The sequence below is a fragment of the Poeciliopsis prolifica genome, unplaced genomic scaffold (assembly GCF_027474105.1).
Source record: "Poeciliopsis prolifica strain line A6 unplaced genomic scaffold, Auburn_PproV2 SCAFFOLD023, whole genome shotgun sequence".
NCBI lineage: Eukaryota > Metazoa > Chordata > Actinopteri > Cyprinodontiformes > Poeciliidae > Poeciliopsis > Poeciliopsis prolifica.
Genome location: NW_026562398.1, coordinates 1,026,122 through 1,050,133, shown reverse-complemented (window position 1 = coordinate 1,050,133; position 24,012 = coordinate 1,026,122). Strand labels below are relative to the sequence as shown.

The window sequence follows — 24,012 nt, the reverse complement described above, 5'->3', positions numbered from 1 at the left end:
AAGTGGAAGCGCCACAAGAGGCGCCCTGTCACCAGAAAAGAAACCCACTTTTTTCCTTGCCAACACATGCAATTACTTTTTTTTTTTTTTTTTTTTTTTACAGAATGGATGGTAAGAGTGGGACTAGCCCCACCTATGCAAAGAAGTCCCAGAATCAATCAGAGGCCGGTGCTTATGAAAAGGTGAGTATTAAAAAAAAAAGTTAAATGTTCACAGTGTTAAATTGATGCTCTTTAAAAGGAACAAACAAAATATACATAAATGTGCAATGTATCTCAGTTTTATCACCACTTTTTCTTTCAGTTATCCATGATGAGGTTGTTAAACCTTCAACAATCTCTGCACGTTTAAGCACACAGCACGTCTTAATAATATATGTTTCAAAGAGACAATCGTTTAGTGCGGAGTCTATTTAAGTAACTCGGTTTGTAAATCGAGAAAGCAGCTTACTGATGCGTACTCGTGCATATTTTGTTTTCAAGAGAGAAAAAACAAATAGGGTTCATCACGACCTGTTTGCAAATAATAATTATCATTGAATTATTCCTGATTCTGCTGCGATTCTCTTGGATCACGGAACTGGGATAGGCTACAGTACACATGTTTAGGAGTAACTGGAAAGTTATTCGCTATAAATAATTAATGAGCAGAAACTAATGCGGGGGAAACTTATTTATTTACAATAAACCAAAACGCAGCCTACAAACTAAAAGCTCAAAGTTGCAGCAGTGTCACTTGATTTCTAACTTTTCCCAGCTTAAACATACACACCCCCACACGCACACACACACACACACACACACACACACACACACACACACACACACACACACACACACACACACACACACACACACACACACACATTGCTGAAAGTAGTCGCTGCGCTTTTGGAAGAGCGCTTCTGCTCTGCGCATCTCTCCACTCCCTCCTGCGTCAAAGCGCATCAAAGCGGCACAACGAGGCTGCATCACCATTCCTCACCCTCCCTTCTCACGGGCCTCTCGGAGGCTACCATCCACTACCGTTTTGTTCTGTAACATTTCCAGGAACCTTCGGGGTGGAACAGTTAAGGTCGATTATTACTCCGAAACTGCCAAAAGCCATAAACAGAAAGGGGAAAAAAAATCCATCTCAGTCTGGCCCCCAAAAATAATTCCTTTGTTAAGTTTGTCCTTCAGCAAAGTTTGAGTTCAGATCCATGGCATGCGGGTGCGCAGGTTTGAATTAGTCCTTAAACGGAATTTAAAAATAAAAAACAAATCCTCGCATATGAAGGACGAACGTCGCCGTCCTGTATTCGACCGGTTCAGACGGACAGGACTGCGGGCCTCCTGCGTGACTCCAGCGGGGCCCGTTGCAGGTGTGAGACGTGTGAGCAGTGGGGAGCTGCCTCTCCAGCCTCCGTGCGTCAACTGTTAAATGTAACATTTCAAAGGTTGATTTTATTTCTGTTATTCATTCCTAAAATCCGTAGGATGGGACTCTCATTAGGGGCCGAATAAGCAAGCATCAACACTTTTTTTCGCTGTCCATAAGCACACGGATCACTTAATAGATCATTAACCACCGATATGCTGCTGACATAGACGCTTTTTTTTTTTTTTTTACATCTCGTCTCTCCATTACAGCTTGTGATTACCGGGGAGGGGCGGGTGGAGAGAGAGAGAGCCGCCGGCAGGCCTGCCTGGGTCTATTAGACGGCGGACTCGGGTTATATGAGAGAGCATTATGACCTAATGGGGCTGCCGCCGGGTCGGCCTCGCAGGGAGAAGGCGGCAAAACTCGCTGCGCTCTGGGCGCTTCTCAGGTTGGTGCTGCAAGCTGGGGAAGCTCGCCTGCAGATGGAGGGAGATTTTAGGAGGTTTTTTAATACTGCGAAGAAAAAAAAAAGGAAGGAAGAGACAAAAATGCGCAGTTGAGCTTGACGATGATGACATGGATAGTCTGTTAGTGAAACATTGTACGAAGTGACTGTCACAAATGATCAGAGGCCAAAAGTATGGCTGAGAATGGATGGAAATAACTCCCAACAGCTAAAAATAATGGCGGTTGTGAAGTTAATTATTAGTTATTATGACTGATAAAAACATTATCATTATTATTATTATTATTATTATTATTATTATTATTATTATTATTATTATTCGGAATTTGCTATTGCATTTTGTAATTTGATATTTATCTTCTCTACTTTCAGTGTCTATTAGATTCAAATCAGTCCTGAATTAAACGAGGCTAAACAAAAACCTTGGGTGTGACTGTGGAGTCACGCGGAGACTCACTACTTCAAAACGATTAAGAATTTAAGCTGAACAAATGAGTCCTTCGTTATGGGCTCTTATCTTTGGCAGCCTCCTCCTGCACCCCGTCTGATCGATACCATCTGATCGCGCTCGTGCTCAGCCGTGAATATGGGCTGGAAACGAAATTATAAATCCTATTGATCCTTTAAATTGGCTCATTTACTCACACTTGCTTTTTTTCTTCTTCTTCTTTTTTTTGGCAAGGAAGTCAAACGTTTTCCAATATTTCTGCCATTTGTTTTTTTTTTTAGTTTTTTTTTTTTTTGTCGAAGTGATTTTTTAAATCAAATTGTATTAAAATAATGAAAATTTAAAAAAAAATATTTATCTAATAAAAACTCTTATTTTGGACAAACAACCTGTTAAGCAGTAGAAGCGACATAAAAATAAAAAATAAAATAATATATTTTGATTGAATTTCAAATGACCGAGATTGATCGTTAGCAGTTTTAAAGGCAGGATGTGACCTTTAAGAGACGGATTTAGCACTGAGTTTTTAAAAAAATAGACTGGAAAACATCAGAGGAAATCTCCATCCTCAGCAGCAGCAGCAGCAGCAGCAGCAGCATCTTCCCGCGCAGCGTCGTTCGTGCCCGTGTTGTCCACGCAGCGGCAGCCTTGAGCCTGTTTCCTCTGCATTCAGTTCGATTCAACTCCGTGTGAAAATCACGGGCCAACCCAGCAGCGTTTCGAAGCAATAACATCTTTCAGGGGGAGTTTGAAACCGCGGTTTAACGCGGATTAACAAATATATTTGGCGATAATGATAATCTGGATTTAGAAAGTTCGTTTTGAGAATAATTAAGAAGCGGGGGGGAAGGGGGGAGGGGTCAGTATGGTGTTTTATTATAGTTTATAATGTCTCTTATTGCATTGTTTCTCTTAATCGTGAAAGTAAAGCTGTCTTCACTTTGTGTGAAGACAGAAAAAAAAAAAACTCCAAAAAGATGTGCGTCTGTTTGAGAGAGAGTGGATTCAGGATTTGGCATGCAAGCATTTTAATGTGTTGCACAGTCTCGATCATCTTTATTGGAGGAAACAAAGACTTTTCAAAATGTCGAGATGGATGTAATAACTATGGTGCGCATGAAACTCAAGAAGAAGAAAAAACTGTTTATTGTTTCTGAATGTTCTCAAAGCACAAATCGAGACACGTTGGAAGGTAAATATGTCACAGATGTTTCTTTTGCGGTTCCAGTTGGTCAATAACACAAGGACAGTCTCTCAGGATGGAGGGGAAACATTTAACATTAGTCTTCATTTTGTTTGTTTGTTTTTGTTTTTTCACTGAAGCCTGTAAGTCCCTGGCATGAATTTAAGAACCAGTGAAGAAGAAAAGACTCCATGAAGTGAAGGCATGTCTCTCTTCCTCTGTCCTCCCACTCCACCTTCTGCTTTTAGGGAACTCGGTCAGCTGACTGTCTCTGGCTTTCAAGCCTCGACCGAGAGCCGCCTCCACCTCCTCTCTCTCTCTCTCTCTCTCTCTCTCTCTCTCTCTCTCTCTCTCTCTCTCTCTCTCCCTTTCCTGTGCCGCGTCCCTCCACCTCCCTTTTCATCCTTTGGTTCTCTCCCCTATTGGAGCGCCGGTCGCCACGGATCCCGCCTTCCACATGACGTCACCGTGCGCTAGATTGATAAAGGGTAGGCTGGCTCCGAGCGCAGTCTGCTGGATACCAGAGAGTACAGAGAGAGAGAGAGAGAGAGAGTGTGAGAGAGGCGAGTCTTTAAACCTCTGCGGTGCAGAGCTGAAAAAGCAGCTTCTCGGCGAGAAAGAAAAAAGAAGAAAGGGGAAACAGACGTCCTGTTTACTTCGCTTCCTGGCTCCTTTTTTTTATTTTCCTGGAGAAAAAAAAGAGGGGACTTATTGCCGAGAAGGTGCGACGTGGACTGGTGCCCGTCTCAGCGCGCAAACCTGGTATTTCTTCTATTATTATTATTATTATTTATCTTGATATTTTTATCCGTGAATACCCTTCTGCTGAAAGGACTGAGTATTTTTATTTTTTTTTTACTTTTGCACTGAGGCAGCACTGTTTTCTACCTCTTGCCCGGTTTCTGCCAGATTACTCCAGCAGAAGTAGACTATATGACGCAAACAGCGTGCTGAGCATTAGTCTCAAAGTTTTTCTCCACAACTTTTTTTTTCTCCTTTTTCTTTTATTTTTTTTTTCTTCTTTTTTTTCCCCACCGCCACCAATCACACGGTGTTTCATGCTACAGCAAGTCAGCGCAGATTTGTGGAGGAGCCAAAAGAACTATTGCATGAAACAAGAAAGAAGAGAAGAGACTTTGATTAATAAGTCCGTGTTTGCGACGCTCGCCAACACCTTTGCGTATCTGCAGAAGAGTCGCGACAGCAACATGAGCGCAGAGCTGAGCATGGGCCCGGAGCTGCCCAGCAGCCCTCTGGCTCTGGAATATGTCAATGATTTTGACCTGATGAAGTTTGACGTGAAGAAGGAAGGCCTGGTCGGGCTGGATCGCAACGGGGTGCGCCAGTGCAACCGCCTCCAACCCCAGGGCTCCGTCTCATCCACCCCAATCAGCACTCCCTGCAGCTCGGTGCCCTCCTCGCCCAGCTTCAGCCCCACGGAGCAGAAGCACCACTTGGAGGAGCTGTACTGGATGCCGAACAGCGGGTACCACCAGCAGATAGACCCGCAGACGCTGAGCCTGACCCCGGAGGACGCTGTGGAGGCCCTGATTGGAGCCACGGCTCACGGTCACCCGCAGGCTCCGCACGTCCAGCAGCAGTTGCAGCAGCAGCAGGGAGCCTTCGAGGGCTACAGGGGCCCGCACCACCACCACAGCCATCACGGCCACGGCCAGCAGCAGCATCATCACCCGTACGCGGGGAGCCTCCCGCACCACGCCGAGGAACTCTCCGGACACCCGGGGGGACACAACCATCCACACAGCCAGCACCACCACCACCACAGCCAGGACCCCGACAGCCCGTCTCCGGTCTCCCCCGAGTCCCACCAGCCGCTCCACCACCACCGCCACCACCACCACCACCACCCGCACGGCCACCTGAGCCAGACGGCCGCGCACCACGGCGCCGGCGGTGGCGGACTCAACGTGGAGGACCGCTTCTCGGACGAGCAGCTCGTGTCCATGTCGGTGCGGGAGCTCAACAGACACCTGCGGGGCTTCACCAAGGACGAGGTGATCCGTCTCAAGCAGAAGAGGAGGACCCTGAAGAACCGCGGCTACGCGCAGTCCTGCAGGTTCAAGCGCGTGCAGCAGAAGCACGTGCTGGAGAACGAGAAGACGCAACTGATGAACCAGGTGGAGCAGCTGAAGGCGGAGATCAGCCGGCTGGCGCGGGAGAGGGACGCCTACAAACTCAAGTGCGAGAAGCTGACGGGGTCGGGAGCCGGGAGCGGGTTCCGCGAGGCCGGCTCGACCAGCGACAACCCGTCATCGCCAGAGTTTTTCATGTGAGTCGTCCCCCGTCAGCCTTTCCACAACAAACTCTCGCCCTCCTCCCTCCCTTCCTCCACCGCACCTTGACCGACTCTCCTCATGAACAGACAGTAATAATCCACACACCCCCGCACCTCCTGTCTGATTGTTACTAATAACAGTGAAACTATATTCATATTAGAAGAATAATCCATCAGATAGCTACTATTCTCATATATAACCATCATACCGATGCCTCCACGTGTCAACAGAGATGCAACAAGCGAAGCAGAGCCCGACCAGTTGCTGAATCTTTTGTAGATTAGTTGCTTGTTGTGAAGAAACTCTTCGTGGGGGGGGGGGGGGGGGAGGAGGAGGACCCCCACATGAACATTGTTCTTCTCCGCCAAGGCTGCAGCTTTTTAAACCTGTAAGTAAGAGTGAGACATGGGGTCAAGGCGGATGTCTTTTGTTGACAAGTTTTTTTTTGTTTTTTTTTTCTGTTGTTGTTCTGCAAATTCATGACACTGTTTATGAACACAAAAACAAGCAGGCCTGGCCTCACAAGCATCACAGTCTGCAAGTCGGGCCCCAAAATTTCTCTCCCCCCAACCCCCAAAAAAAAAAGAAAAGAAAAATCAAACAAGCGTGACTCCACTTTATGCAAATTCTGCTCCTGTCTACCAGTGGGGGGAGGTGGGATGGGGAGGTCTGGGTGAAAAGGGGGTGACATTTTATGCAACATTTCATTGATTTATTGCCTGCTTGGTTATATTCGAATATATGTAGAAAGAAAAAAAAATCTGCATTAAATATTAATCCTGCATGCTGGACATGTACGGTAATAATTTCTATTTTGTACTTTCATCTTCTCCTGTATAGTAAGAGCATGTCGTTGATCCGCGCTTCTCCATTTTTTTTTCTTGCATTTCTTTTCCTTTTTTTAAGATAACACAGGACTGCCGGTGCAGTACCATTTTTGGCGAGGGGCTTTCATGATGATTTTAATTGTTTTTTTGTTTTTTTTTTGTCTTTTAAGGGGGAGGGGGGCAGAGGGAGCTTGTAAATATTACGCAACTGCACAACAAGATTGAGGAGGCTGGATGAACTTCTTTTCTTTTGTGTTACCTTCATTTATTGTTTGTTACGATTTATTTTTCTGTCATTTGTAGCGAGTTGTGTCGAAAATAAAGGAAGATTGCATTGTTTTGATCTAATTGCATTTAAATACACCAAGCTGTGTTTCAAGTGCACTTTTAGATGATGGTTTAAAAAGTTTTCATTTTGAACTTTGCCCAAACCTCCCTACAGGAATACATGCTATCGTGTTATGGTGTTACATTGTTATTATTATTTTATTTTTGTTTTGTTAAAAAAAAGGGGGGGGGGCGAGGGGGGCCCAGTTGTAACAGTTTTAGTTTGATATTTGGGCGCATGTTGGCATGCTGACTTCTGAGTCACGATGAAACAAATACTAATGATTAAGTATTGATTTTTCTTTGTTGTTGTTCATTGAAATTCTGTTTGAATATGTTTTCTTCTGCATGAACGTATCCCCTCATTCCGACGGGCAGCCACCTGTTGCTCTCTGTCACTGGGCCTAATATTAATGATTTGTATTTTAACTATGTAGAAATCATGCTTGCTAAAAGTTTTAAAGTAGAGCTAATATTTAGATAACACATGTTTTGATACAAAGTTTAATGCTCTATGTTTTCCTGATTTTTTTTTCTGCCGGTCAGTAAAAAAAGGGGACTCAGGTTGTGCAAATTTTCAAAATGAAAACAGTGTTTATGTTGTGTAACATGGTTTCTTTTGTTTGTTTGTGTGTGTTTATGTCTGTTTTTTTTTTTGTTTTGTTTTGTTTTGTTTATTATTATTATTATTATTTGATGATTCTGGTTCTGCTGGCCAGATGCGTAGTTATGAAAAAAGTCTTTATTTTTAATGATTTAAATTAAAGTGTGTGAGATCATATCGATTTGAGCACGGTGCTTGCATTGAAAACATGTTGAAAAGTCATTGCATTAAAAAAAAAACAATCTTTTTGGTTTGTTGATTCAACTGTGTTGAAATCGAACTGAAACTGCAGCAGCAGCGGGATGTTGTTTTGTTCTGTCTTTCACCGATTCCATGTATACCTACTTCTAGCGATGACGTGGGGGAGGGGATCAATTTTCAATCCTGTTTATATATGAATTATAAGTAACACTTAAAAAAATTGAACTGTTGCATTCAGGCTGGTTTCTGTTTTGTCCTTTTGTTGTTGTTTTTGGAAAAATAAAAGTTTCATATTTTGCTTATTAAAGTCATTGAAATGGCAATTGTGATCTCAAACTTTTTTTTTTTTCTGGTCTGCCAACAAATTAATTCACGGAGAATGTCTCTCGACTGCAACAAATCCGACCAGTAATAAATTAGGATACTTTTCCAATCATGTTCAAGATAAACCACATTAAAAAAAAAAAAAAAAAAAAAAAAAAAAAAAAAGGAACCTGTCGACTGAGCTGATTTGTGGGATTCTCAATCTCTCTTTATTTGCATGTTTATCTTTGCTTGATATTGCATCTCCTGATGTGACAGTGATGTGCAAACTTTGGCTCGAAGCCCGCTGGTCTGCAGGGATTGGATCACCGGGGTCTGTCAGTTCATGCTATGGGCCGCTGCTGCAGGGAGATTCCTGTACCTGCTGCTCCGCCTGCATGCTGCTGACTCCTACAGAAAGCCCGTCGTCGGAGGCGCGCTCGGTAAAAGGAGATCTTTGACCTTGCAACACACCAGAGAAAGGGAAGCAAACCTCAGATTTACATTAAAGCAGGAAAATAATTTTCACCTTCGCCGTTGCATGCATTTGAATACACTTATAGAGAAAGTTCAGCTCCTTCTTGCACAATTTTGACTTTTTTTTTCTTTTCTTTTGGGCTAAAGAGTCCGACCATGCCGCTTATTACCCGCAGCTGCACAATAACTCATGTGCGCACTCCGTGTGATTTTATTTTATTTATTTATTTATTCCCATTTAGTGACACAATTACTGACAAGTGTCTTTACATAACCAATCCAATCCCCGCTCCGACATACTCTCATAAAAATAATCTTCTTAATTTGACTTAAAACAGCACAGGTGCTGCACAAGAAGTGAAAACCGTCCAATAAAAACACAACGCGTATGTCGCTCCTCGGTCCGCATAACCCCGATTGTGTTACAGTGGAAGCAGGAGAAGCAGGGAGTAAGTGTCGATCTGGTCCCGCTCTAGAGTTTCTGGTGTCAGAACATTATCTGCTCCGTGTCTGCACATTCTCAAGGACAAAATCTGCCAGGCAGAGAGTCAGCCAATGAGACCGAAGCACGGTGAGCCTAGTTTACTTTCTCTCCCCCTTCCCTCTGGACAGCCACCGCAGCCTGAGGGCAGGAGTGCAGCTGGGGTGAAGCAGCAGAGAGAGGCCCCGGGCAGCGATAATAACCCGAAAAAACAAAAAAACAAGTGTTTTTAAGGTGAGCCAGTTCAAACTTTTTTTTTTTTTTCTCGAAGAGAATTATGCGCTGGAAGAGAGTGAAAGGGGGATGTATGGAGGAGGACAGAGATGTGTGCGTTTGTGCTTGAGATGTCAACAAAAGTAAAATGTCAGCTGGGTGCAGAAAAGTGGAATTTAACATGAGAAGAAGCTCTTTGCCTACATGCAAACACTGATTCTTCTCCCTGTGTCCCAGAAGCTATTCGAGGTGAAGATAATCTTATGTTTTCTGAATGCAGTTTGACTGATATGAAAACGCAAGATAAAGTCACACCTTAAGGAATTAAAACACAAATGAAATGCTAAGATATTTCAGTCATTCTTTGGGGAACTCAAGATTATGAGTCAAATAGCAATATCTTTTAAGTGTTTATTTTCACGTGATTGTGGAATCCCAGACTTCAGTTCATTTGCATAATACACACAGAAATATCATGACTTACACAATCATGAGGAAGATTATTGGCTTGACAGTCCATGCCCTTCACAATGAGGGTATTAGTCAAAGAGGGCATTTAAGTATATCATTGGAAAGTTGAGCGGAAGGAAAAAGTATGCCACCATGCACAGATGTATCTAATAGATGGGCTAAAGTTGTTGAATATCTAGCTCAATTCAGATAAGAATGGGCTCTGAGCACAATTGTTCAGTGGACAGTCTTGTTTTCAGAATTATGCAATTTATTTGAAAATTAATCTACTTGCTGTTATTTTAGCAATATTACAAAATTTTAGTGAAACAGAATTTGAGTCTTTACAAATGTAAACCATAATCAATGAGTTTAACAAATCGAAACATTTGAAATGTCTCACTTTGTGTTTAATAAACTGCAAAAGTTTCAACCTTTTAATTAAGTTACTTAAATGTTGCATTTCATTTGAAATGAAGGTTCCAAGTATCTTGAGGAAGTGTGAGGCGCAGAAACCAGGCAACTTGAGGTTCAATGGAACATTTCCACAGTCATTGATGATTTGGGGAGCCACGTCATCTGTTGCTGTTGGTCCACCGAGCTTTATCAAGTCCAAAGTCAGTATAAGAAAACCTTCAGTTGTAAAGCATCTGCCCACACTGCCAAAAGCACCAATGATTGCTTTATTAGTCTTGGTATCACTGCTTGGTTGGACAGAAAACCTTCATTACCTAATCTCCATGTCTGGAGTATTGTTAAGAAGCATATGCATGCAGATGAGCTGAAGGGCCTTATTAAAGCAACGTGGGCTTCCACAAGACCTGAGCAGTGCCACATTCACACAAAAACAGCCAGGACCAAGTCCTAAGACCTTATTCTGTATGGATGTACTTTCTGGTTTACAAAAACAGTCCTTTTTTTTATATAAAAAGTATTTAAAAAAAAAAATCTTATGTCATTTTCTAAATCTCTTAACATCTGGATTATGGGTTTGTAGCCTTAAGCCAGATTCCTCAATATAACAGTAACAAAAACTTGATTTGACAAAAACTAATGCATTTGATAAGAAATCATATCATTTCACATTTTCCACATTTTATGATGCTTCATGCTTATTCCAAAGTAGATTAATTTAATGTCGTTCCTTTAAAATTGTGCACAACACCATTACCTAATTATTACAATCTGGAAAAAAAGGCTAGTCTTTTTCCAAATCTATTAATAATGCTTTGTTTATCTACTGTTGGCAGCAATTACAGCCTAAGGTCTTTTTTGAAATATGATGCCACAAGCTTCATATTTTATGCCGCTTTACCAATTTTTCGTTGCAGTACTTCTCAACCTTCATCAGGTTGCATAGGAGAGTGGATATAAGAACCATTTTCAGATCTCAGCAGAGGTCTTAGTTTTATTCAAATCCAGACTCTGGTTTGTCTAATCCAGAACATTCCCAGAGTGGGTCAAAAGTCATAACAGTCATTTGATAACCTGTCCATACGCTTTGAATTGGTGTCCTGCAGAAAAATGAGCCTTCGCTCCAGTCTGAGGTCTCGATTGCTCCACAGCAAGTTTTCATCAAGGCAGTCACATTGCTGCATTCATATTTCCCTATATCCTGACTAGTCTGTGATTTCCTGCTGCTGCAAAACATCCCCATAATATGATGCTACCATCACCATGCTGCATTGTAAGGCCTGGCAGAGAATCTTCTTTCTCATGGTCTGAGAGACCTTCAGGAGTCCTTTTGCCAAACTCCAGACTGACTTCTATGTGTGTTTTACTAACATACACAACTGATTGGTAGATCACTCATGATTCACCAATCAGATGCATAGACTGTTGTCCTGCTGAAAGATTTTTGACTCTCCACAGAGGAAACCTGAGGTGTGATTGTCAGGTTCTTGGTCACCTCCCTGACTAAGACTGCTACCCCCTGTTCCTTCAGTTTAGACAGTCATCCAGTTCTAGGAAAAGTCCTGGTGGTTGTTACATTCACCAACGATGGAGGTCATTAAACTCAGTGGAACTTTCAAAGCACCAGAAACGTTTCTGTGTCCTTTTCCATTTGTGCCTGCAGACACAAATGGAAATGTAGACCACCTGTCTCAGTGATCTACAGGCAACATTTTGATTTTTTTCTTGGTGTTTGACCCTTGATCTGCACTGTCAACTTTTGGACCTAATAAAGACACCTTGAGCCTTTCCAAATCATGTTCCATCAACTGAATTTGTTACAGATGAACTCTGCTTAAGTTATAGAAACATCTCAGTGTCATCTTCATGTCAAACTTCAGTAAATGTGATTTGTCAAAAATCTGAAAAACATTTTCAAAGTTGGAATAATGGAATATTTCTATGTAGAATTTTGGGGAAAGTGATTAATCCCACAACTTGGAATAAGGCTGTGTGTGTAAGGAATCTATTTACAGACTGTGCTTCATTTATTACGAGCTGAATCACATAAATTAAGTTTTTTGATGATATTCTAACTTATTAAAATGTACAGATACACAATTCAGATATTCTTCATATTTAATATGATGAGTTATGTTTTGATGCTAACGTAATATCTGTGTGTGCAGGTGGGTGAGCTGGGATCACATTCACAGTGTTGTTTAATTTCCTTTTGTGGCTGCATCTGAAAATGTTCATTTCCACAACTTAACCTCGTCTGGAATAATCACAGCAGTGTTTTGCTAGAAGTGGGAACCTGAATGAAATTCTGTGTAGGATCTCATACAACCTTGCATCGGCTTTGGGCAAAACTAGATGGAAACAACTTTTTGTTTCCAAAAACTACAGGCTTCTGGCCTGTAGATTTTGTTCAGAAGGGAAGGTTTTCTCTTTACCGAGAGCTAACATTTGCAAAGAGTTAAGAAAGGCAGAGAGTGAACCTATAAGAAAGCCTCAGCACAACGGAAGAGCCAAGGACACAGTGACCAGGCGTACTGTAATGATTTTAGTCTCCAATCACACGTTCACATCCCCCCACATCACCCATGGAGATCCTATCTGCATTCAGCTCTGTCAGTTTCCACTGTCAGCTGCTTCAGCAGATGCAAAGACTCCTCAGGCAGCGGCTTCAAACCTGGCCTGTTTCTGTTCACTGCCTGGACCTCACAACATTTCTAAGATCTATAGTCGGTCCCTGCAGCCAGACACTCTTGAAGCTTCTGCCTCAGCTCTGCTGCAGGTGTTTCAAAGTCTCTGAAGTGAGCACACTTCTGGCTCCTCTCTAACATCAGATTCGACAAACCACAAGCTAATTTGCATTGATGCATAAATTGAAAGATCAGTTGTTTCTTTCACTCTCAGGTGTAATGGTTCTGTTTTATCTATTGTTGATTTACACACAGTTTTAGAAAATGCACATTAAGAGAATACCAACTGTCCATTTACTTTGACTGGAAGCGATTCCCCTGTTCCACTGAAGTATAATGATTTACTGAGAAATTAAAACAGAATTTTCTCAAACGAGACATTCATGCATAAAAGAAAATGCAAGCCATTTAGAGAAAGTGTTTTCAAAGTATAAAAAGACAAATAAGGTTGAGTTCTAATCTGTTTATTTTCATTACTTTATTAAGGTTAGCTTGGTCACTTTATTTCTCATGCCTTAAAAAAATATTCATCCTCTTGGACCTTTTTCACTTTTTTGTCACGTTGTTGTTGTGAATTGAAATATATGATTTTCAAATAATTTTATAACAAAAACATCTGCAAAAGCGTATCATGTGTTTGAATTTCAGTCCCTTTTATTCTGTTACCCCTGAATAAAATTGATTTTGGAAACTTGTATTCGTCACCTAACCGATTCCAGCTATGTTCATTTGTTGTCAAGATGAATGTAGCTGTTCTCTGAAGCCTTCATAGCTTAGAGAACATCAGCGAACAGAATAAGACTACAGAATAAATCAGACTTACCAGGGATAGTCGTGGGTAGCTTTAAAGCTGAGTTAAAGGATAAAACTATACCCCAACCTTTGCACATTTAACGGAGCAACATTAAATGCATCATCTGAAAATGGAAAGTATATGATGCAACGTCAAATCTACTAAGACATAGTGATCTAGCTGAACTGACAGACTAGGCAAGGAGAACGTTAATAGTCACAATGAACAGTGTCTGTGGAGGAACTGCAGTTCCACAGCTCAGGATTGAGAGCCTGTCAAGAAGACAATAAGTTGAGCACTCCAACCGTTATGGAAGAGTAGAAGCAAGAGAGGCACTGTTGAAAGAAAAACAAAAGAAGTCCATTTAGCAGGTTGATTTCAGTCACAAAGAAGAGGATGGTCTGCTCAGATGAGGTCAAAATGAAACTTTTTAGTTTAACTAATGCAGAACATCAACAGTTGCATCATGCTGTGGGAATTCTCCAGCTGCAACAGGGAAGCTCAACATAATTTATGGGTAGGAGAAAGGAGCTAAACACAGGACAGTTCTAGAAGAAGAATGCTCTTTTTTTGTGAAACATTCATTATCTTTCGTTTCACAATTACCTACTGCTTTGTCGATCTTTCTCACGAAAATCCAAACAAACTGCATTGAAGTTTGTGGTTATAATGTCAAAAATTGGAAACATTTTTGTGAATGCTTTTGCAATGCTGCGTATTTTTTTGTATTTTCGTGCTTTCTCTGACAGAGGGGAATCTCTGTCAATACAATGCAATCCACTGAATGTGATGTGGTGGCAACAGACCTTCGCTTTCTTCCTCTCTTCCCTCATATTGCTCCCCATCTTTCTTCTTCAATCCCTCAATGAGCACAGCCAAGTCTTGAGAATTCAGATCATGGCAGCATCTGGTGTTCATCTACACTCTGTCAAAGCACACATGCATAAGCAGAAAAACACATTCTTTAATAAATACATATAAAATTCTACATGGTGGTGCAGATATAAGAATTTATTTATATACATAATAGTCAAAAAACACATTTAGTCCCATTATGATAGACTGAGTAAAATCTGACTTAAAAAGTTTGAAAAATACATGCTGATCATTCTGCAATTATATATTTTTAAACACGTCTCAGCTCCATGATCAACAAAACAAGATTAATTCCTACTAAACATGGCCACTTATTCCCACTGCCCACATCTTTTCATAATGTATCCTCGTGGTCACAGTCAGTCAATGGCCTTGTCTAGCACTGACCATGGTCGCAGCAAGTTGATGAAAGTGACCCGTGTGTACGCCTCTGCTTCCAGGATGTGAAACCCAATTCCGGGTGGGATTGATCCTTGTCTGGCCACAGAGGGGATAAGAGCAGAAGGAGAAGATAAGAGAAGACGCTGAGTGGTCAGCGATAGGGTCGAACCATCAACTTCTACCACAGACAGCAGAAAGGTATAGTGAATGTGAGATATTTAAAGAAAACACAAGGATCACTGGCCACAGATGTTGTGAGTCATTTAATCGGAAAAAGTGCAAATTGCTGCATTCCTGCAGTAGTAATGTAAAAACAATAAAGGGCTGTTCTGGACTTTTGCACTGGCACTTTGTTAAAAGAGTATAAGCATTTAACAGAGTGACTTGAAATCATATTCAGATGCTTGTTTACATAAAATTTTGTAATGTCACAACAAACTTTTATCTTTTTTACTGGGATTTTATTGGCAAAAAGCATGGCTGTAAAGGAGACAGTTTTGAAAAAGTTTACCAAAACAAAATGAGCATAATTTCAGCTGCAAAAACATTGGGGTCTACCAGATTGCACATCGAGATGCTAAACATTTTTGGCATCTTGTCTTTGCAAAACAGCTCTATCCCTGCTGTAGGATGTATGACTGTCAAGTCTCGCACCAGATTCTCAATTGACATCGCTCTGAACTTTAACGGCATCATCCTAACGCATGAATGTGAGTGTGCTTTGATCTAAACTATCGCATTGCAACTATGACTGTAGGTTTAGAGTCGTACTTCAGGAACATGAATTTCTTCCACAGTCTGAAGACTTTTATGTCGTCTAACAAGTTTTCGTTCAGCACTGATCTGTATTTCGTCTTGTCAACAGTGACTGGATTCCCCGGTCCTGTTGAAGAAAAGCATCGCCACATTATCAATTGTCCAAGAAATTTAGCGTTTTGCGTGAATGACAGAAAGCTAAGTCTTGGTCTCACCTTACAATATTCTTTTGGATACTTTTGTTATCCAAGAAAATGTTTTCTCTCTATTCCAGGGCCATGCGTTTAACAGTGCTTCATCCTCTTCAAGCCTTCAGATGCTCTTTTATAAACCAATCAGCTTCAAGCATGTTTAGAATTACAGTAAACTTATAACCTGTGTGGTGTGCTTCTTTGTCTTCATTATACTGTTTGTAATTATAGCAACTACTTCACTACTGAAAGGAAATGGTTGCACTGGATTTTATTTAGGTGTATCAAATAAACTGAACACAAATGTTCAAACTCTTCAGATTTTCATGTGTAAACAACTGTTGAAAACTACCCTTCAATTTGCGTCGGCCTATTAATTGTTTGCTACTTTGCTTTGGTCTTATTTCAGCTGCAAAAGTTTGTTAGCCTCTTCCTCGGCACCATATTTCACCTCTAGGATCTCACTTTTGGTATCCTAATCCAAATTAGTTTGGTCCACTCACTACCAAGATCTCTGCTATCTCAAATGCCTCTGAGCTGAGAAAATGGCTAAATGTTTTATAAAAATGCATTTTTAAGAACTTCCAACCTAATGTCACACTTGAATTGGTTATTTTCACAGAAATTAAATAATATCATTGCCAACATGACAAGTGGCGTTCATAAAACACTACAAAAGTTTTGAGATGTGAAGATGTGCACTTTGGTCTGGTCCTTCCTCTGATTTGCTGCTTGGAAACTGTTTTTAAATAAAGGCTTAATTGGATCTAGTGATAGTGAATTGACAAGAAGGTGGGTAATGAAAGAAGGGGATGACATGCGGCAAAAGTCACCAGGCCAGGAGTTGAACCTGCGACAGCCACATCAAGGACTAAGGCCTCCAAGCTGTCTTTCGTTAGAACTGTCTGTTTGCATGTGTACCCCATCATCCCAACCCTGTGCTTTGCACTCTAGTCTGTTGTCGCCCTAGGACGTGAGGTAAATAATTCAATGGATCCATTAATAAATAAAGTGCAGGGGGGGTAAGAGGAGGAGACTGTGAAGAGCTGAGAGGGACAGGTCACTCATCTTTACAATCACCAAGCAGGGAGTGGCATGATTGCAAGCACACTCTAAACTCCCCCCCTCTCTGTGTTTTCTTTTCTCCCAAGGAGGTGTCTGGGCATTATAAGCATTAGCTGTGCTGAACTGTGACTCTGGGGTTGGAGCAGGAAGTGGCACTTCAACATATTTCCCCTCTGATCCGCTGGGACTGAGCCACTTCCTGTAAAACAGGTGGAGGGAGGCAACGTGGAACTACTGCCGCAGATTAGTCTACTTTCACCTCAGTCAACCTGTTTTCCACTAGGACCCGGTAAATTCCAGCTGGCAAATTTTATTTCTATATGCCAAAGCTGGCAAATTTAATATAAACCCTGCCAGGGGAGCTCTAACTGCGAAGGCGCTTATGACATTGTGGTTTTGGAGAGTATAGAATGTAAAGCGGGGTCATTATCAACTTCTGGAAAGCAGTAGCACTTAGCTAAGAATGTGCAGAGAGGATTTGGAGTAGAAACCATTTCAAATTATTTTTGTTAATACTTAAATATAACACGTTTTAATACAAATCCTGGAATAAATTAAACAAAGCAAAAAAAAAAACTGATAAAATATCAAACGGTTCGTCCAGCACCTTGTTTTCATGTGCGATTTGTGACCTCATTGGCAGCTTTGGACAAAGTTCATCCAACCTTTCTGTACAGCATAACCTACATATTATTTATTTTTAATAGTTCAATGCAATTAACTTTCTGCATTTTTCAATTTCTATGAAAAAAAAATTCCCGGAGAGTTATTCTTACAATTTTCTTACAACCATTACAGTTCGGAGTTCCTTGTTGCATTAACAATCACAGCCTATTCAGGTTCGAGTGTAAATTTACTGGGAGGATTGGTGTTTTTCTCTTAGGGGTGCAGCAAAAAGAATAAAACAAATAAAATAAAATAAAAATGGCTCATCATTGAAATGAAATAATAAACTCGATTTTTTTCATACATTTTTAAAGTGTAACTTTGAAGGTAATATGAATTAATTGGCCAAGTGCCCAATTAGATCATATTTATTGTGCCAGTCGAAATCAGACACTGATTTAGTGTTATCTCTTTTGTACATGAGCCATGACAAAACCCTGGCCCAGATCTACAGGCACTCGCCCCTGTTGGCCCCGGTCTAGAACCCCCTTGAAGTAGAGTAGTTTATTTCAAGTCCCTCCTGCATGCCATTTTGTGATGATTAATGTTAGAGTTTCCCACATTAAAACCTGCACCTGAATTAACTTTAACGCAAGCTTTGCTGGGGAATTCCTCCTGATGAAGACTAACAGTAGTTTTAAATTTCAAGTCTTAAATTTTTTTTTTTTTTTTCGAACAAGTTTTTTTCTTCTGCCTGTACTAGGTGCTAGTGCAATCAACCATGAAGGGAGTAGAGGATGCAGAGTAATCTATCACTGGTTTCATGTGATTCAAATCATTGGAAATGTAATAAAATGTTAAGTTCTTGCAAACATTACAGTGTCATAGCCGATATCGGAGTAGCCATGTTGGCTGTTCAAACGCCTGAAGTTCAACTTTGACAAGAACTCCAGTTGACTTTCCAACTTTAAAGAGAAAAGAATGAATTTCCAAGAAAAAAACTGAACTCCCTTCATCTACACTATTACTAATCAAATTTATTATGACAGCTTATGAAACCATTTCCTGTCTGATGAACAAAATGTTTTTCAGAAGTCTTTTCAAAACTATTATTTTTACACTTTCTTCCTTATCCTTTCATAATTCCCAAATGTATCAATAAAAAAGCCACTCATACTTGACTTTTGTGTGCAAACCTCTAATTTATCTTTTTGCATCATATTTGGATATAAACATTTCTTTTCCTTAATATAATTTTTTCAAATTCAACTTAAGCTTGGACAAACACACTGGATGTCCAGTTTATTTGTTACAAATAGTAGCAGCTCAATGCATTAAGGCATCTGAGTGTTATGAAAATGACTTTCTGAAGACCAAAAACAGCATCAGAATAATAAGTAAAAGGTATTTAATGTAACTTTAAATATAGCATTGGTTGTTAGTCAGGCCTGTATATTTTAGAAATGACTGAAATTGGAACTATTCGCTTGGTACCAGCAATAAGCTGTTTTACATGTACATTTTTTCACTATTTTATTCACCTCATTCTCACATTTACTGTCTTGCTTTCACCCCATTTTTTCACAACCTGGGCTTTCTATTTTATTTTACAGCTCCTGATCTCTATTTAGATTTCCTCGTTCAGAGTTTAGAGTTGCCATGATATTCCCCATTGCCAACATCTGTAAGTGGTTTGCAGGCAAGAGACACGATGGAAAAACAAGAAATAAAAAGCAGAATGGTGTTAAGCTACCGGGGTTAGATAGAAACGGAGGTTTTGAGACGGTTACGAATTGCACGGGGGATCAGAGGCCTCCACAGACAGCAGACCTGGCTCCATCTTGACTGAAAGTTTGAAGGGAGATAATGTTCAACATTCTTTTTTCTTTCTTTTTTTTTTTTTGCAGAGTGCATAACAACATAATACCTACTATTCTGAGGCTTAGAGTGGTTTGAGTTCCTGGGACCCCACATTTTAATTTTACTGGGGGATTGACCTCAGTCACGTGTACGGTTTTAGACAGATTGTCCCTAAGCTCCAGCACTTTTAAAGAGATTATGTTATTGCAAACGATTAAAAGAAGCAGATACATTGAGGGGAGCTAATGAGGGGTTTCTCCCCTCCCCAGCTGCTAGCTTAATTCAGTGCTTACTGTCCTGTTGATAATGCACATTACAATAGTATTACAGTGGCATTAGAGGCTTTACACTGTTGTGGCATTAGGATCTACACTGTTGACAGTGTAGCAGAGGCTCAGATGTTTGTGCACTTTGTTTTTTTTTGTTTGAGCTGTTGGCTTTTCTCCATCAACATGTGTAAGGGGGAGAGGCAGAGTTTTTTTGCGTACAGTGGAGTCTCATTAGGTAATGAGGATGATTATCCTGTAATAGGTGGTGCAGAAGAGTGGCAACAGCCTCAGAGTGGGAGGGGGCGAGTTGGGGGGAACATGTGTCTGTGATTAGCGGCATAAGCACATACCATTTATTTGACACAAGCTATCTGTGTCTCGTGATTGGTGCAGGGCTGTCGTCTGCATGTCTGCTTGGCCCTATGCGTCCTTGACTCGGAGGGTAGACAGACAGATGTGGTGTGAAAGGGGAGCGGAGCGGCAGTGTACGCAGCGAGTGTGGAAAGGTACTGGGCTGAGAGTCTGCTGTGGTTAGAGGTAAAGACTGGAATATTGGATGGGAGTTTTGTGGGTCAGACTCGAGGACGGAAAGGGTTTTGTGAGTGCACTGACGACAAACTTTTATTACACCAACGAGCCATAACCATTTGAATACGATAAGTAGGTCCTAATTATGCCAACAAGACAACTGTGACCAGACTCTGTCCAGAAGCCCATAATATCTGGGTACCTGGTTGCGATCAACAGATCCTTTGGAGTCTTTGGCTTGAGGTGTGGGTTTGCTGTGGATTGGGTTTTGCTTTCCCCAGATCCCATCAGAGCCCATTTTACTGGTTTCTGGATACTTTAGAGGCTGAGTGAACACCTCAGCCTGCTCTGTAAAAATTTTAAACAATTTCAAAGTTTTTACATTAAAAACTTTCAAGTAAAATATAGATTTTTTCCATTAACATATTCTGGAAAACTTGCTGCCATCATGATGTGTTTCATAAGGATCTCTGTTGACAGACCAAGCAGTGCTAAGTCTGTTAACTGTACATTTATAGTTTACTAATTTATTCAAATAAAAAAACAATAAAAATAAAACATCTATAATCAATATGGCCTATTATTTTTGTCCACTTGTACTTAATCTCAACATCTCCTGCTGTTCTATGAAGGCTTCAGAGGCAAGTTAGAGAACAAACAAACACTATCATGTTGATAATACAGACAGGGTAGGAAGCATGTTCCTGTTTCAAAGCAGGGATAAGTTACAAAACAAGATCCCAAAGTTTAACATCTCAAAGAGCTCTGTTTCATCGATGAGCTGAAAAGATGAAATGCATAAACAAGAGGAAACCTAGCAGGAAGTGGCTATTTTCTTCATCAATTAGCTTCCATGTATCCACTATTGTGATGTTTATGTGACGTTCAGATCATGGCATGCTACAGTTTGGACTCTACGGCTACACACGTTATGACAACCCCTCCTACTGGAGCTGTTGCTTAACTGTAATGAAAAAGCACCAAAACTGCTGCAAGGTGCAAGTGAACAAGGGCCTTTGGAGACAGAGGTTTTCTTATCATGGGATCAATCATCCGAAACATACAGAAAGTCTAGATTGGAATAATTCTGGGCTAATCCGAAAAGCAGAATGGTCAACAAAATCCATCTCTGGATGTGCAAAGGTAGAAGAAAAATCCCCAGAAGATTGAGGGGAGATTAGGACCAAAAGTTCTTCAAATCATTATGTGAAAGCTTCAACATATCGCTTGCCAATTTTTTTTCTTTCTAAAAACAATGTGTTTCATATTACTTTTAATTCACTTCAGTTATGCACTGCTTTGAGTTTATCACATAAAGTCTCAAACCGATTAATTGACGTTTGTGGCTGTAAAATGACAAAATGTGGAAAAGTTAATAGGCTATAAATATTTTTGCAAAGCACTGGACATTTGAGCTTGCTTTGTAAAATCTTAAACTTTTGCGGCATACAATTCCTCTAACGCAGTTGTGAAGAAACAACCTCAGGATTGACTATCAAAGTGGAGAATTTTCCTGGATTTGTGAAGAAGGCTCCCCTGTGCATGGAGTTGCCCTCTCAGTTCCACCTTCTATAAGTAGGCAGGTATTTTTATCTAGGATAAAGTGCTGACCCAGTCTAAGGTAATTACACCCCTGTTGGGCTTTTGGCACAGGCATGTCAGGGCGGCGCTGAGTGCACCTTACACCCCATCTACGTGTAAACCACACTTATCTTGCTATTTACAAGCGAGTACTGAGCCATGCTTCACATGGCACACAGAGGGTATACCTTGGCAAAGCTGGGGAGGCTTTTTCCTGGCAGAGGTCTGATGACATCTCATCCTTCTGCAAAGAAAGGCAAAGAAACACTATTCCACATTTATGCAAGAAGTGTAATCAAAGTAAGGAATAAAGCAAAATGAGTTGTGCCAAACCAATGGATTCTGCCATTTTTGTAACTCTGTGTGGTTTATTGCCTGGCATGAATTTGATTAAATAAACCCTATGAGGTTTAGGCATCTTCTAATCGCTTCTAGGATAATGACATAATGAGGAGGAATAAACATGAATGATGCATATTTTCTCCTCAAAGACATTATGAACTAACAAAAACACATATGTAAGGGGAACAATGGCTGTAGAAGCAAAATGAAAAGGAAGCTTTTCTTTGTTACAAGACTTCTTAGACATTTACATTTACAGTTGAAAATAATGATGCTGCATTTGTTAGACAAAGGGATTTATGAGTTAAGTAGCAGAGTTGAGTGTTATTGATATGTTCTTGGATTGTGTGATTACCGTTTTAAGAAACAAGACATACTGGCAATTCAACAATTCATCCATATGAAACAAAACAACAGTACTGCAATAAAACATGGGGACAAAAATCATAGCAGCCTGAGCCTAAACTGTAAGACTATTAAATTGATCAGTCATTGAACCTGCCTCGGAGTCAGCTGGTTTAACACGGCTTTAATATTGGTAAAGTTTATGCTTCCTAAGAGTTAAACAAGCCTCTAAAATCAGCTGTTCAAATAGTCTAATGCAAAGATTGGACATAGATATATTCATCATAAATTTTAATGCTGTTTAATGTTCAAAGGAAGTTATTAAAATATCATCAATAAAAAAATAAAAGAAAAACATCTAAAGATAGATGTGTGTTTGCTTAGTAAGATATTAATGCTGGGTAAGAAGAGGTTCACACTTTTTTTTGTAACAATTTGGCACATTGTTACAAATCTTAATTTGTCCCTATCTAATATATATATATATATATATATATATATATATATATATAATATATATATATATATATATATATATATTTTTTTTTTTTTCTGTCTATTGACCTTTATTTCAGATGTCTGTAATGGTAGTATTAATTAAATTTGGTCAAATGTAACTATTTCTATAGAAAATTTACAATATTTATTAAGAAAAATCAACATGAAAGACATTGCACATGTGTTTTTCAATCGTAGTGTGCCAGGACAGCAATTTCTCTTTACAAGAGACTTTCTCAAGTATCTATATATTTTCTCTCCCATTAAATGCATGTTCTATGGAAAGTATGTGCTGTGTGTTGCAAGGCAAAGCAGAGGCGGAGGGAAATGGCTGTGGTCAGGCCATGGTCCTTGAAAGAGAAAGAGAGACCAAAGCAAGGGGAGGAGGACAGAGATGGCAAAAAGAAGAAAAAAAAAAGAAAAAATTAAGAACTTTCTCATTAGGGTCATTTGAACAAATGTGCATGCACTCACATACACGCTCACGCACACTCACCAAGAAAAATGCAGCAACAAAAACACACATTGTAGTGTTCCAGCTGATGTGCTGTGTGTAGTAATACGCTGATGGGAATGTGCCACTGCACGTTAATTCTCCCTTCACGCTTGCATTGAGGAACACAGAGGCTCTAATTGATGCTAAACAAACTGCTGACCCAAACTCAGTTCGAAGGTCTGTCAATGATGTGCACACACAAACACACTCTCCCCAACTAACTATAAAGTCTGCTGCTGGTCCTTAAATTCACAAAAAGGCAAATTTGCAAAGCTCAACTGGAATCAATCTGAGGGATTGTGAACTGGCATGCACACATTATGGTCAGATCGTATAAATCTTCCTCCCATGAAGAGGAATGATTCACCTTGAAGGTGCTCTGCCATGTCCTTAGACCTGTGCAGAACACCTGCAAGCGCACGCATATGCATGTCAGAAGAATGTTTTTGTAGAGATGGTGAGGCCAGTGAAGGTAAACTCCTGCACACAAACATAGCCACAGATATACAGATCATGGTCCCAAAAGGAAGCTCCAAGCAGGTACAAGGATGTCTTTGTGTAAGCCAGATTTCCCATGTCTCCCTGCTCCAGCACACAGATAGATCATCTGAGTGTATCCCTCTGCATGAAGGGCAAGTGCATGCATGCTGAAGAGAGAAAAATGGGGAGGGAGGAAGACAGTGAA

At 40.5% G+C, this 24,012-nt stretch overlaps 1 protein-coding gene across 1 annotated transcript; it reads left to right on the top strand.

The window, feature by feature from the left end:
• The first annotated feature begins 3,985 nt into the window (after positions 1-3,985).
• On the top strand, positions 3,986-5,861 carry mafba (MAF bZIP transcription factor Ba). Its single transcript, XM_055046335.1, has one exon. The coding sequence runs from the start codon at positions 4,518-4,520 to the stop codon at positions 5,751-5,753; it is 1,236 nt and encodes a 411-aa protein (XP_054902310.1). The 5' UTR covers positions 3,986-4,517; the 3' UTR covers positions 5,754-5,861.
• The last annotated feature ends 18,151 nt before the right edge of the window (positions 5,862-24,012 follow it).

Bases quoted from the DNA above. Each gene is read 5' to 3' on its own strand.
- mafba (XM_055046335.1), top strand. From the start codon at position 4,518: ATGCTACAGCAAGTCAGCGCAGATTTGTGGAGGAGCCAAAAGAACTAT.